The 15,125-nt window shown below is 50.3% G+C and overlaps 1 protein-coding gene across 2 annotated transcripts; it reads left to right on the plus strand.

Moving 5' to 3' along the window:
* The first annotated feature begins 1,689 nt into the window (after positions 1-1,689).
* Positions 1,690-14,025, plus strand: TM7SF2 (transmembrane 7 superfamily member 2). 2 transcript variants are annotated; one of them, XM_079956903.1, is made up of 11 exons: positions 1,698-1,796; positions 4,358-4,487; positions 5,269-5,465; positions 6,473-6,527; positions 6,815-7,009; positions 8,043-8,146; positions 8,758-8,877; positions 9,500-9,668; positions 10,475-10,555; positions 10,922-11,044; positions 13,722-14,025. In XM_079956903.1, exons 2-11 carry the CDS (start codon positions 4,433-4,435, stop codon positions 13,880-13,882), a joined length of 1,260 nt encoding a protein of 419 aa, XP_079813029.1. In that variant the 5' UTR covers positions 1,698-1,796; positions 4,358-4,432; the 3' UTR covers positions 13,883-14,025. The 2 variants fall into 2 exon arrangements, with proteins under 2 accessions (XP_079813028.1, XP_079813029.1); XM_079956902.1 differs by lacking the exon at positions 4,358-4,487 and having other exon boundaries at positions 1,690-1,796.
* Positions 14,026-15,125: the final 1,100 nt, after the last annotated feature.

Genomic DNA, 15,125 nt, shown 5'->3' on the forward strand with positions numbered 1-15,125 from the left:
AAGGATTATAATTCTGAAAAGACTTAAACAGCATAATTCTGAAGAGTCAACACATATCTACAGGCCTCACTTTCCCCCTATTTTTGGTTGTTACAGAACCCTTACCCAAGTTCCTTGGTGTGTGTACTCTTGAGTGTCTATGAATTTTGGGTTTGTGTGCTGCTAGGTAGGGTAATAGCTTCATTCCAGATTCTCTCTCCCTTTTCCCCAGAGTCAGTCTCCACATGGGAGAAAACACCTCACTGTTTAAATATTTTGCTAGGTAATAAAGTCTTGAACTTTCATTTTTGTTCTGGATTTCCCCCCTATACATTCCCTTGCAAAGGAAAACCCCCCAGGTTGAGGTTTAGTTGTTCATCTTTGTCTCCTTGCATTCCCTTTGCAAAGCAAAGGTTCTTGTGTGTCTCAGGCTTGATCAACTTGACACACACAGCACCCTCTCACAAACTCGCTGTCCTGAGAATAATGGACACACGGTCTATGTGGGTCTTCCATAAAAAACTCCTAATATTTCTCCTTGCAGCTACTTTGAATGGAGATTGCCTTGCGATGGCACACTGCTTTGGGCTTGATTGCAGAAGCTTGGTACTCACGGATATGGTCTACGGAGGTACCTCGGGTTACATATGCTTCAGGTTACAGACTCCACTAACCCAGAAATAGTGCTTCAGGTTAAGAACTTTGCTTCAGGATGAGAACAAAATCGTGCTCCAGCGGCACAGCAGCAGCAGGAGGCCCCATTAGCTAAAGTGGTGCTTCAGGTTAAGAACAGTTTCAGGTTAAGAACGGACCTCCGGAACGAATTAAGTACTTAACCTGAGGTACCACTGCATATCCCTATCCGAAAAACCGACTTGCCAAATCTGAGCAGCCAAAGGGAAAACAAACCCCCACCTTTTCTATAACACACGGCATTCACACACCATTTGAATGGCAATGCACATCAAATGGGGGAGGGGCGGCCCCCTCAATTATTATTATTTTTGGGGAGGGGGGTCGAAGGGGACCTCGGTTACAAGGAGTTGGTGTCTATGAGGCCAGCGAAGGAGATAATACGATGGTTATGCTGCAGCGTCCCCAGGTGGACAAACAGCCACAGCCACCATCACATCAATGTGGATGAGCTGGTTTTGCACAAAGCAGGTCCTTTTGAAATGCCAGACTCCAAGCAGCGCCTTAATTAAAAGGCCACTTATAACAGAAGAGCCGAGTCATGCACACTACCTCGCGTAAAAAAGGTGGGATATAAATAAATAAATCCCTGTGGCTTAACAGAGACTTGAAGGCAGCATTTTTTATTATTTTTTTTAGAAACAACAGGCGAGATTTAAAAGCCATCTCGACACCCCCAGTTGTTCATTTCTCCACTGAACTCCAATGCATTGGAGCAGGAGGCGTTTTGCACTCTGCGTATGCTCAGGCGCTCTCTTTTCCTTCTCTTTAGCGCATTCTTCCACCACCAAGGGAACCCAGGACGGCGAAGGTGAAGGATTGGGACACCACCGTCCACCCCACCCCCCACTCCCTCTTCTGTCCTCTCCCTTTTCACCACCACGATTTCATTTCTTTCCTGCGGCGCCTGGATGCACGAACAGGGCTGGACGGGACGGGATGAGCAGTGAGGCGGGCCCGCCTCCTCTCGCCTGATAGGCTCCGCGCCCTCCTCCCTCCGGGCGCGATTGGCTGCTCCGGGATAGGGACAGGATGGGCAGAGGGTGGCGCAGCTGATGCCGGCCTGATGCGGGCGGGCAGGTGGCCGGGACAGGTGAGCGCCTCCCGCATCCAGGTGCCTCCAGGTAAGCCTTCCTCCGGTGTGTCCCCTCTCCCATGCCAGAGGATGCCGCCGCTGTTGCTGGCGGGATCGGGAGGGCCGGTGGGTGGGGCAGACATGCGCGGGTCCCTCTGGGGATGCACCCAAGCCAGGCAGGGGACTGGGGTCCCCGCGGGGGAGGGTGGATTTAGGGACCTTCCCGAAAGGGGGGCCAGCCCAACCTGAGGTTGGCATCCTCGCCAGCAACGCTTCCGCCGGGCTGGGAAAGGCCCCCGTCTGGAAGCGCAGTGCCGTCGATGGATGCGGAGCTTAGGCGCAGCAAGGACCGGCGGAGAATGATGAGGCAGCTGCCTTTTCTACGGAAAAGACGAATTTTCTACAGAAACATGAGGACTGGGAGCTTGCTCCTTTCTTTTAGGGGAAAGGTGGCGGTAGCTCAAATGGGAGGGCGCATGTTTTGCACGGAAAGGGTGCCCCGCACCCACCCCGGCCAGGTTCAATCTCTCTCTCTCTCTCTCTCTCTCTCTCTCTCTCTCTCTCTCTCTTTCACACACATTTGAGGGCGGGTGCTGGGCAGGCAAGATGGGGACTGATCCAGTATGGCAGCTTCCTATAAGGGTTGGATCCTGCATCCAGACCTGCAAGGCATCTGACATCTCCCTCTTTCTAAATGTATTGAGGTCAGCAGCAGAACTGTCCTCCTCAGAAGCGCCACAAATTCTGGCTCCTGAAGTACCTTGAATTACCTCATATTGTTGTTGGCCTCAGTCTGTTTCAGGAGACAATGGGAGTGTGTGCCTTTTTTTGGGGGGGGTGTAGTCAAGCTGTTGGAAGGTTATGGTGCCTGCTGTGGCTGTATTTGGGGGTGCAGACACTTTGGGGGTGATGCAAATGGCACAGATTTCAAGCATGCACCTTGTCAGGTGGTTTAATAGTTCTTGAAGACACATACAAAAGCCATGTATTTCAAAGGTTGGCAGTTCTCTCGCTTATAAGGACAACTCTGCCACAGGCTGTTGGATCCAGAAGATTCTTTGTTAGAGAGTTGCTTTCTCTGCTGGAGACAGGGAACTGGGCTGAGAATTTGAGACAGAGACTACAAAGCAGTTAGCATGTTCTTAATGCAAAATTACAAAACTGACAGGACTCTAAAGGAGAGGAGAAAGGCCAATTCCTTTTGGAACCAGTAAATCAACAAACAATTTCACAGGGATGAGGCTTCAGTTGAGAACCAGTGTGTTGTAAGGCATTTAAAGACATCCCAACTAAGCCTGGAAATTGTAATTTGCTAAGGGTGCTGGGCAGTGGCGTAGCGTGGGTTGTCAGCACCCGGGGCAAGGCAAGTAATTTGTGCCCCCTAACCCTGGATTTGCGCCCCCTATCCCTAACCCTAACCCCCAGATGTTGCGCCCGGTGCGGCCGGGCCCCCCTGCACCCCCCACGCTACACCACTGGTGATGGGAATTGTAGCTCTGTGAGGGGCAAACTGCAGTTTCCAGGATCCTTGGGCAGGGATGCTTTAAATGTGTGGTGTGTTGGCAAACCTAGACCATGAAGGCCTAAATTCAAATCCCTACTTGGCCATTAAACTCTCTGGATGACCTTGGGCCAGTCACACACACAAAAATACAACAGTAGACTCCTAGGAGGAAAGGAGAGGAATAGGATGGGTGTGTGCTGGGGCTCATGTTTCCCTTGTCCTAACAATGTCCAGATGTGTCTGGAGGGCTTAGTGGTGAGAGAGCAAGCACTCCCAATATGCTCAGAGGCACTCGATCGTAACTTTGAGATGTGTGCTTTGGTACCAGAAATGGGTGCTGAGGCTCAACCTTGGCAAGCACTAACTCCAATTTTGTGCAGCAGGAGACTAATTGAGGAGTCTGACACACTCTTGGGCTCATGACCCCAAGAGGTGGGGTAGGGGGTACACTTTGCACCTGATGTTTGAAATAATTGCACTCAAATATTTATCCTGAGTCGCAGATTTTCTGGGAAAGGGGAGGTGGACTTGCCAAGCACTTGTTTTGCATACAAAACATCCTTCCCAGTTATGATGGTTGCCTGGGAAAGAGTCTGGAGAGATGCTGCCAGCCAGTGGAGGCAATACTGAATTTGATGGGACAATGGCCTGACTGCCAAAGGCAGCATCGTGTGTTCCTATGAGAGGCGTTTCACAGGTGCTCATGAACTAGTAGCACTTTATATTAACTGGAGGTCTGTTCCAAAGGGTTCAAAACGCTGCACATACCTTACAATAGCCCTGTGAGATAGCCTAGTGGCAGATGTCTAACGGGACAGACATGACAGTCTGACAAGCATGCCCTTCCTCTGGAATCCCTGCCTCCAGCTGGCTGGCTTTTGTTGGCTGTGCCTTCCTGGTGATTAATGTCTAAAAAAAGAAGGGGACCTGGGCGGAATTACTCCACGGCCATGCGGCCTTGCATGTAAGGCACAGTCAGTTAGAAAGAATGTGGCTTCTGTTAACAGGCGATCCAAATCAGCTCGGCCATCGAAACACACATAGCGGGGATACTCAGGGGCTTGTCTCAAGGGACTCTGTTTGGTCTTCATGGATTCTTTCTCTAGGTCTGTGTGCGGTTGCTGAAGACCGGGGAAACTTGCAAGAGGAGGTTTCTGGCCCAGGACCTGCTCAAGAGGACAATGGATCGACTGAAGGTCCCCCGTACCAGAGAGCTGGAATTTGGAGGCGTCCTAGGTGAGGGGAGAAGGCTGAGAGCAGGGTGGGTGGGTGCAGGCAGAATACTGTTATAGATTGGTGGCAGGGGCTCAACCTTAGAAATTAATAAATGGTAGAATTTTTATTATTTGGGGATGCGAAGGGAGAAATACAGGCTGCGGAGGAATTCCTGAGCTATCCTATACCAAATGACCTGGCCAAGCTTTGGGCCATTAAGAAACAATACAGGGTCATTGAGGGCCATTGTCAATGCAAGATAATTGTCCTTCTCCCCGCCCCCCCTTGCCCTGAGGTGTGAACAGAGACTGGGAATTCACATGGTTGCCAGGATAACTTGGAGTTGTATGACAAGAAAATATAATTTTTAGCAAAGTATGCTGGGAAAAAGAAGGGGGGAGAAGAAAGACTGGGATCCATATTGGGCAGGCTGGCTGAAGGCTGGTTGGGAGAGATGCCAGGGCTGCACTGCTGTGGGGGACAATCCCCTCTTGAGATGACCATGCTTTAAGATCTGGACTCCCTCCATGCTGACTGAAGATGTAAATAGGTGAATAAACCATATTTTTTAAAGCTACAACAGTCTCCAAAGGGAGCCTGGGTGAGTGCCTGGAATCCCATGGACTCTGGCTACTGCTCGGCAGAAAGAGGGGGAGGCACTTAACTTTTGTAACAATACCTTTCTCTCATCCCTCCCCAGGAATCCTCCATTAGGCAGGCTTGGGAATGGTGTGAGCAGGGGATGCAGGACTCCTGGGTTCTGTCTCTTCCCCTTTCTGACTGCTCCATCTTTTCATCACAGGGGCTGCCCTCCTTATCGTCCTGATGCCCACCACTGTCTTCTACCTCCTGTTGACTTGCAGAACGGAGCAGGCCAGCCTGTTGAACATCCCCTATCCTTTGCCCACCCTCCGCTCCCTGTGGGACCCCCGGGACTTTGCCCTAGTCTTGGCCTGGGTTGGATTGCAAGCTTTCTTATATATGCTCCCGATGGGGAAGGTAAGGAGACCTCCACACACTCAAGGGATTTTTCCTGGCTTCTGCCACGGACTCCTTCTTGCCTGCACTGCTGTAAGGTTCTGCAGCCTGGCCTCAGTTTTCTTCATCTGCACAATGGGGAGAAAGGCTAGCTGGTCCTACTAGTAAAATGGCAGAAATGGGGAACTGACATCAGAAAACAGCGGCAGCCCTTGGCTGCAGAGGGATCCTTGAGTTGTGGGGAAAGGCCAAAGCAGCCCTCTGTCTTTTTATTTCCCCAAAGCGTGTTTTGAGCATTCCTCTCCCACCAGAGAGGCTTCCCCATGGCTCCATATAAAGCAGAGTTTCCCAAATGTGGGTCTCCAGCTGTTGTCGGACTACAACTCCCATCATCCCTAGCTGGCAGGACCAGTGGCCAGGGATGCTGGGAATTGTAGTCTTAACTGTTGGGAAACTGTGTACGTGCAGCTACTCACACAGAGTCAGTTAAGGTTTGGCAGACAGCCAGAAGACAATCTGAAGGAGTAAGTCTGCCTGGTGATAACAGAGACATGGGGATAGCTCCCTGATTGGTCAAGCTCTTTGTAGGAAGTGATAATTAATGGCCTACTAACTGGAATGTGTTAATTCAGTATTCAGAGCTCAGTGTTCAGAGTTCTGTGTGTCAGTGTAGGAGTTGAGAGTCGTGTCAGAGAGAGTTAGCAAAAGATCCGTGTTCTGTTCCTGTAAATAGTCCACTGTACATAATAAGCACCTAACTACAAGTTCCTGGTTCCTGCTTCGTCTATCCTGTCTGCAGCCAAGTCGCCAATTGCTTCCATGGATTCTGCGTGTACTCTGCTAGGTCTGGCTAAGGTCCTGCGACTGGTCAGAAAGTTGCGAAACACCAAATAGGTTTTGCCAATATTAACAACAGCTGGAGACCCAAGTTTGGGAAACCCTGATATAAAGAAAGCACCCAGCGTTCAGGCAGCCCTGGCAGCATAGATCCCACCACTGCCTTCTGCATCTGTGTGTGTTTTCAACAGCTCACAGAAGGGACCCCCCTGCGAGACAAGACCCGGCTCCAGTACCGGATTAATGGTAGGTGCCCCCCACCCTTGGGAAAGGTCCCCCAGAGGTGAGACAGCCACTGAGGTGCTGCTGCTGGTTCTCAGCAATGGGGAGGGATGTGGTGCTGAGTGGCTTTTCAGCGTATCCCAGTGTTTCAAGACCCGAGAACATTTTATTAAATGCCACCTTGTGATTCTCCCCAAGTTTTGCCATATTGGTATCGGCTTAGGAAGGTGGGGCAGGAGGAATGAGAAATTGATGTCTGGTTGTTGTTTGTTTGCCCCACCCTCTTTCTCCCCCTGCCCCACATTTCTCAGGGTGCCATGCCATGGTGGTCACAGCGCTGGTGGTTGGAGCTGGCCTGGCGGCTGGACTGCGCCTCAGCTACATCCACGACCATTTCCTGCAGTTGGCCTTCTCTGCCTCCCTCGTGGCCTTCGGACTCAGCGCCCTCCTGTACCTCAAGGCCTTGTTCGCCCCAGAGGCAGCCCTGGCCCCAGGCGGGAACTCAGGTGAGGTGCGAACCCTGACACAGGGCTCCTTCTGGCCTCCTTTGCCAGCTGCACCCCGGCAGGGACTAGCGACTTGATGGGCATGGCCAAAACCCATCAAATGTCCCGTGTCTGGTGCAAGCTGGTGGTGGGGTGGCAGGAAGGAAAAGGGCGGCGGGGGGGGGGGGGAGAGACTGAAGCCGTTATCTCCTCACATGAATTGGCTGGCAAAATCAGATAAGGACTGTCTCCCGGGGATGATACGTCATTTAGCAAAAATAACAGAGAGGCCTGCAGTCCTTTTAAGGCTCATTCATATCTAGAGGCAGGAGTTTTTGCGGAAAAATGTCCACCACATATGTAGCATTATTCTTGCTGGTATTATTGTTATACGGCAATGGTATAAAAATCGCTACGTGTAAAAATGATAAAATACCCAGGGGACGCAAATTGTTATTCCCAGTTGGCAATTACCTCTTTGTACATGTAATTTGCATCGTTATGAACACACGGGAAAATGCGAATAGACCGGAAAGGTCTTTGGGAATGCAAAGGGCCTAAGTTCACCCAGGGAGCTTCATGAGTGGGGATTTGAACCCTGGTCTCTCAGGTCCTAGTCTGGCTCTTTTACATTGAGACATGGTGACTATAAGATCAGCTGCAGAGCATTCTGGGAGGCTGTGTGTTCTTCCTCTGGTTTCTGAGCATATACAGTAGTACCTCAGGTTACAGACTCTGCTAACCCAAAAATAGTACCTCAGGTTAAGAACTTTGCTTCAGGATGAGAACAGAAATCACACGGCGGCAGCAGGAGGCCCCATTAGCTAAAGTGGTACCTCAGGTTAAGAACAGTTTCAGGTTAAGAATGGACCTCCAGAACGAATTAAGTTCTTAACCCGAGGTACCACTGTATGCTGAAAATGTGGGCACAACGTTCTGCCAACACTTTCCTGCTTCACGGGGGTGCAGCTGCCTAGAGGGGTGTGTCAGAACCACCTCCCCAAAGTGTTTTTGATGGCAATTTCTCCTGCTTGCCTCTTTCCCCTTCCCACAGGAAACCCCGTTTATGATTTCTTCATGGGCCACGAATTGAACCCACGGATCAATACCTTTGACCTGAAGTTCTTCTTTGAGCTGCGCCCGGGTCTCCTTGGATGGGTAGGCATCCCTGCGCTGGTCAGTAGCAGAAGGCAGGGTTGGGGAGCGACCCCTTTGTGTTGGTGTGGCAGTGCCAAGGAGCGCCCCTTCCCCCATACTGAAGGGTCCGGATCGCTGGGGATCAGGCAGCCGACACAACTGGGATGCAGTATGGTGTTGTGGTTGGAGTGCTGGGTGAGGACTGTGAAGATGCAGATTCAAATCAGCCTATAGAGCAGGTGTGGGGAACCTTTGACCCTCCAGATGCTGCTGAACTACAACTCCCATCAGCCCCAGCAATGGCCAATGATGACAGGAGTTGTAGTTCAGCAACATCTAGAGGGCCGAAGGTTGCCCACCTCTGCCATAGAGCTGGCAGCAACCTCCCCATACTGGGTGGCCTTCAGATTGTTTTCACGTCTTTTGGGGCCATGCTCTCGCAGGAGCCAAAATGGGACATCCCAGGAGCCAATCGGAAGCTAGGATGGCTTCTGTAATTCTGGGGGTGTCCTGCTTAAAACAGGACACTTGAGGGGTATGCCGCAAGCTGTAGCTTTTGCTACTACTAATGGTGATGAGGATAATACTGCTTTTTCCCCTCTGCCACCCGCTGCTTCCCTGCTCTCTTGTAGGCCCTGATTAACATGGCCATGTTGGTGAAGGAGACGGAGCTGAGAGGAAGCCCTTCCCTGGCGATGATCCTCGTTAATGGCTTCCAGCTTCTCTACGTGGTGGATGCCTTATGGCACGAGGCAAGTCTGGCAGAGGGTGGGATCTGAACCGGCCGGCCTGAGTTTTGCAGGGAGCCTTAATTCCTCCGTTTCTGCCATGAAGATGCATCACAGGAACTGCCAGGCTGAGTTTACAAATGACACCCGTGTATATTTTGGTTTTTTGGTGATTTCCTGCACTTCCTTCCATAAGGACTAGAAACTTGCTTTTGTCTTTAAAAAAAGGAACAGAAGCAAAAGCAGGGATTTCCAAACTGCTCCCCTTCCCTAGTGCTGATTTCAGTCAAGCCTCCCAGGGGCTCAATAAACCTTCTTTTCCCTGTTTGGCTGTAAACAAAGAACACAAAAAGAGAAACTGACACCATGTGTGCCTGCCGGGCTGTTTTCATCTTAGTGGACCTCAATTCTGCTCATGTTTCTTCTTCTGATTTTGGGGTGCGCCCCTGGGGGAGAGGAAGGCTTACCTTTCCTCCCTAGTACCTGCTTCCTCAAATCACCTGAACCTGTTTGCTCTGCTGGCACTTCTCTGAAATGCACCCACTCTTCAGTCTGTGGCTCGCAGTGGGTTTGTTTAGTGGGGACTGAGAGCTGGTGGATTTTCCTGGGCCAGATTTAAAAAAGCAAAATTTCTTTCTTTCCAAAGGAGGCTGTTCTCACCACGATGGACATCGTCCATGACGGTTTCGGCTTCATGTTGGCTTTCGGGGACTTGACGTGGGTGCCCTTTTTGTACACCCTCCAGTCGTATTTCCTCGTCACCCACCCGCAGAAGCTGAGCCTGCCCATGGCTGGGGGCATCACCCTGCTAAACGGTGAGTTGGGTGGCAAACAGGGCCTCTGAGCATGCACAGAATATATTTTCTTCCCCTCCAAGCTTCAGCAACTTTCTTTTATTTTCGTGTCAGGGGTCTAATAAAGTAACCAACTTGCTCTTAACTAAGCTTCCAGAATGGGAAGGGATATAAAGCCTTAATCAATTGATAGTAAAGAGTAGGGACTTTGTACATTTAAAAACAAACAGGCAATATTCAAAATTTCCACTGTGTCAAAGATAGGCAGCCCCTCTTTGCAGAGTGCCCCTACCCAGTGCCTAAGCAGGGGTGTGGATGATGCCTGCTACCTAGAAACAATTACCGTATTTTTCGCTCTATAGGACGCACCTGACCACAAGATGCACCTAGTTTTTGGAGGAGGAAAACAAGAAAAAAATATGCTGAATCTCAGAAGCCAGAACAGCAAGAGTGAAAGCAGCAATCCCTCTTGCTGTTCTGGCTTCTGGGATAGCTGTGCAGCCTGCATTCGCTCCATAAGACGCACAAACATTTCCCCTTACTTTTTAGGAGGGAAAAAGTGAGTCTTATAGAGCAAAAAATATGGTATTTCCTGAGTTTGGGAGGGCCAAGGGAGAGGCTGTGCATAGGGTACTAAAAGCAAAATTAATGTGTCCTGAACAATATCTATGCAAATGTGCATGTGTTTATTATTTTTCTTCATAGCCCTGCCCCTTCAGCCACCCCAGAGCTCAAACTCTCTGTCTGTCCATCCACTCTTTCTCTCTAGCTTGCTCTGCCCATTCATGCCATCTCACTCTCCCCCCGCCCCTTTCTCAACCCTGCAGGCCTGGGCTACTCCATTTTCCGTGGCGCCAACTCCCAGAAGAATGCCTTTCGCCGGAATCCTGCCGACCCCAAAGTTGCTGGTTTGTCCTCCTTTGTACCTTGTGGCCTGTTTGGACCCTGCTGGGAGACACACAAGCTGTACCCTGCACTTTCACAACCTTTGGCCTCTAATGTTCCTTTTCTTAAAATGCATAGCCGCGGCTCACGCGGGCAAGTGCTTCAGAAAAGCGCCTGCATTTAAAATCCAAATGCCATTGCTTCTGAAGAGGAGTGGGTGCCTGGGCGTCGTCTTTTGCCTGTGGGAGGGAGGTGGAAAATTGGGCATCGCTTTCCTCCCTGTTGCGAAAGCAGAGCGTGGCTGGCCTCCTGCTTTTGGAAGACCTGCACGCCTTTTGAAACTCTCCCAACCCCTTTGTTCTCACAAGAGAAATGTTGTTTCCTTGCAGGACTGCGAACCATCCCCACGGCCACAGGACGGCGCCTGCTGGTGTCCGGCTGGTGGGGGTTTGTGCGGCACCCCAACTACTTAGGAGACCTCATCATGGCTTTTGCGTGGTCCTTACCCTGCGGTAAGCGGGAGCCTCTCTCCCCCTCCTTCAATATCCAGACCACAGTCTGTAGGAAGAGAATCTCAGTGTCCAGCCCACTCACCAGGGTCACTCAACACCATTACAGGCAATTACCGTAAATTTCGCTCCATAACACGCAGATTTTTCCTCCTAGAAAGTAAGGGGAAATGTCTGTGCGTGTTATGGAGCGAATGCCTACAGATGGCGGGGGAATCTGCTGCAGTTGTGAGCAGTCCGTGGCTCGCTTTGAAACAGCAAAGCGGGTGTAAGCGGCTCCTGTCAGCGAGCCGAGCTGGGGAGGAGGGAGAGAAGCAGAGCGGGCTTGGCTGCTTTAAAACAACCCCGTCCTCTATGTTCCTCTCTCCTCCCCACTGAGCTGCTAAGTAGCAGCAAAGCTTTTCAGCCAACCTAGCCGGGAGGAGGGAGAGAAGCAGAGCTTTAAAACAACCCCGTGCTCTCTGTCCCTGCCTGCAGTTTTTTGCTGTCCGATTTTGGATTAGCCACTGTGTGTGTGTGTGCTTGAGCTATCGTTCTCCTCCTCCTGCTTCCCGTTCACTCTCCCTGCGCCCCTGCGCTCTCCCTCCGACTTTAGAATTGACACTCTGTGTGTCTGTGTGTGTGAGAGAGAGGGCTCCTTCTCCTCCTCCTGCTTCCCGTTCACTCTCCCTGCCCTCTGCCTCCGACTTTAGAATTGACACTCTGTGTGTCTGTGTGTGTGTGTGTGAGAGAGGGCTCCTTCTCCTCCTCCTGCTTCCCGTTCACTCTCCCTGCCCTCTCCCTCCCTGCCCTCTGCCTCCGACTTTAGAATTGACACTCTGTGTGTCTGTGTGTGTGAGAGAGAGGGCTCCTTCTCCTCCTCCTGCTTCCCGTTCACTCTCCCTGCCCTCTGCCTCCGACTTTAGAATTGACACTCTGTGTGTCTGTGTGTGTGTGAGAGAGGGCTCCTTCTCCTCCTCCTGCTTCCCGTTCACTCTCCCTGCCCTCTCCCTCCCTGCCCTCTGCCTCCGACTTTAGAATTGACACTCTGTGTGTCTGTGTGTGTGTGTGAGAGAGAGGGCTCCTTCTCCTCCTCCTGCTTCCCGTTTACTCTCCCTGCCCTCTGCCTCCGACTTTAGAATTGACACTCTGTGTGTCTGTGTGTGTGTGAGAGAGGGCTCCTTCTCCTCCTCCTGCTTCCCGTTCACTCCCCCAGCGCCCCTGCGACTTCCAGCGCCCTGCGACTTTAGGGCCAGTTCTCTCTCTGCGTGTGTGTGTGTGTTTTGACCTCACTGCGCTTGTTGGGGGAGAGTGTTGGTTGCAATTTTTCTTGATTTGTCTCATACTATCATGGTTTCCTTTCCCGGGGAGGAGGGAGAGACGCAGAGCCTGCTTGTTCTAAAGGAGCAAAGCCGGAGAGGAGCCTCTCCTGCATTATTAGCAGCATCCTTTTCCACCCACCCCACGCGTGCTCCTTGTCCCTTGAGTTCTTTTCCTTCCCTCCCCACTTAAAACGTGGTTACAAAGCACGGATCCTCAGGATTTTTGCACTAGGTCACCCCAAATTCACCATCAGATCACATAGCATATCCATGGCTACAGCCTGCACCAAAAAGCACACGCACCCACTGTTTCATGGGGCCGCAATGGCGCAAAAACGTGGTTACAAAGCATGGATCCACATGGATCCTCAGGATTTTTGCATTGGGCTACCCCAAACTCACCGTCAGATCACATGTCTGTGGCCACAGCATGAACCACAAAAATCATACATCCACTGTTTAGTTTAGAATATTTTTTTCTTGTTTTCCTCTTCTAAAAACTATGTGCGTGTTATGGTCAGGTACGTGTTATAGAGCGAAAAATACGGTACATGACCTTACACATAGTGTGTGCCAAGTTGCCAAAGGGAGACAGCATCCCCTCAGATAGACAGAGCTGCTGTGCTTCCTTAAAGAAAAAGAGAACCATCCTATACATGTCGACACAAATTCTGAGGGTGCAGAGTTAAGCAGCACCCGTTTTCCGATGTCCATGACTCTCATGGCCTTTTGAGTAACCGCTGGGAGGCTCTCAAAATCCTCACTTTGGAGAGAAACAAGCAAAACACAAAGAAAATTAAATATACCCCTTATAATTTCATGTTATGCCCTGCAAAATCCCGGAAAGAGCCTTCCCATCACTTTCCAGCCTTCACCCAGGGAGCGGGAGCCTGCAGTTGGGCTCCCACATCCTCATTCCTGACCATTGGCTAATCTGGCTGCTGCCGGGGCTGATGGGAATTGTAGTCCAGAGGTGCCTGGTGGGGACCCCTGCACTGGCCCCCGTTCCTCGCAGTAACCCAGCAGGCAAAGAATGGCATTTCATTTGAAACACTATATGTATGTTACACAGGAGTTAAAATAAAGCATTAAGATCCACATTACAGCAATACCTCCGTTAGGCCAACCTAAATGTTACAAAATAGTTTGGAAGCTTTCAAGGTTCCCCCACAAACTGATCAGGCTGGATCTTAAAAGCTGGGTTTGGGGCGAGGGGGAAAGAGAGAGAAAAGGCTGCTGGTGCCAAGAGACCCCTTTTCTTTCTCTCTTCGTCACCCCTAAATGGGATTCTCTGTGCCTCCTTGCACTGAAATCTGAAGTCCCAATAGTCTCTGCTCCACCCTCCCCAACGGCCTCCCCATTCTGTTTCCTATCCTCAGGCCTGACCCACATCCTGCCTTACTTCTATGTCCTCTACTTCACCATGCTTCTGATTCACCGGGAAGCCCGGGACGAGCACCAGTGCCTGAGGAAGTATGGCCTCGCTTGGCAGGAGTATTGCCGCCGTGTCCCTTACCGGATCTTCCCCTACCTCTACTGAGCCATCATTTGACAACTCAGCTCTCACCCTGCTCACCACAATGGAAATCCACCCTTTCTGCCTGCCTGGAGAAGCCCATGCCCACACAGTCTCAACCAAGGAGAGGAATGGGTGCCATGGTCCCCACTGTGGGGTCACAACCCCCCTCCCCCCCTCCGGGAGCTGTGGGGAAGGGGGGTCCTCAGCCTGCTGCAGCTTTGTTTCCAAGACCCACTCAGACAACATGGCCTGCTTCTTTCAGGAAACGAGAGGCTCTTTTGCTTCCTATCTATTGCCCGTCAGGACATTTCGATCTAGAAATCGCCTTCTTTTGTCAAGCCTGAATTTGCAAAAATTTAACCCACAAAGATCATGTGGGCAAACTCTGTGTTGCTGGTTTTTGTGGTTTTTTAAAAAATCCTTTTTCTGTGCAGACAGCAAGAGCCCAGATTACATGACTGGAATTGCTGTGTCGATCTTCACATATTTATTCTGTTTCTGCAATGCAGCAGAGCACTGAGCTACATCAAAGACATCTGGCAAGCTGCAGCCCACTGGAAGTGCTGCTCTGGCCTCTGAGATTCCACCGCAATTCGTTTTGGAGCAATAAGGACTAGAAACATTTTCAGTTAATTAAGGAAACATTTTTTTAAAAAATCTGAGATCTTTGGCACGCACAATTTCTGTGACCAGTGCTACTAACCTGTGGAAAAGGCAGATTCCTGTTTATAGGAAGTTAAGAAAGCTGTACTGAGAAACCTGACATTAAACAGAACTGAATTTATTTTGGGATGGGAAAAATAGCTAACTCCGCTTTTTGACTATGGATGTCACTAGACATCCAGAAAGTGACATAAAAACTCTCAATCTGGATTTTGAATGATTTCTAATCAAGCTTGGATTTTGGGGACTAGATTTTAGTAACCACTGATTTTGGTAACACAGCAGAGATTCAGGTTTATTAAAGCAGCTTTTGAAAGCCAAATGTTTCTTGAACAGCAAATTAACACCAGGGAACTTTCTGAGTTTTTGTCAGGGTTAACCATTTCGGCTAGGCTAGGGGAATGTTTGCAGTCAAGTCTGCAGAATTTCAAATTTATGCAGAATCTTAATTTAGGTCTAGTTGGGCGCTTCATGTGTGCATGGAACAGAGAGCAACCTTTTTTCTCTGTCTTTTACACACACACACACACACAAACACACAAACACAATGTAAATACTCAATGTATTTACTAGAATGTAAGCTCTACTAGATACAGTGGGA

The sequence above is a fragment of the Podarcis cretensis genome, assembly GCF_951804945.1.
Source record: "Podarcis cretensis genome assembly, chromosome: 16".
NCBI lineage: Eukaryota > Metazoa > Chordata > Lepidosauria > Squamata > Lacertidae > Podarcis > Podarcis cretensis.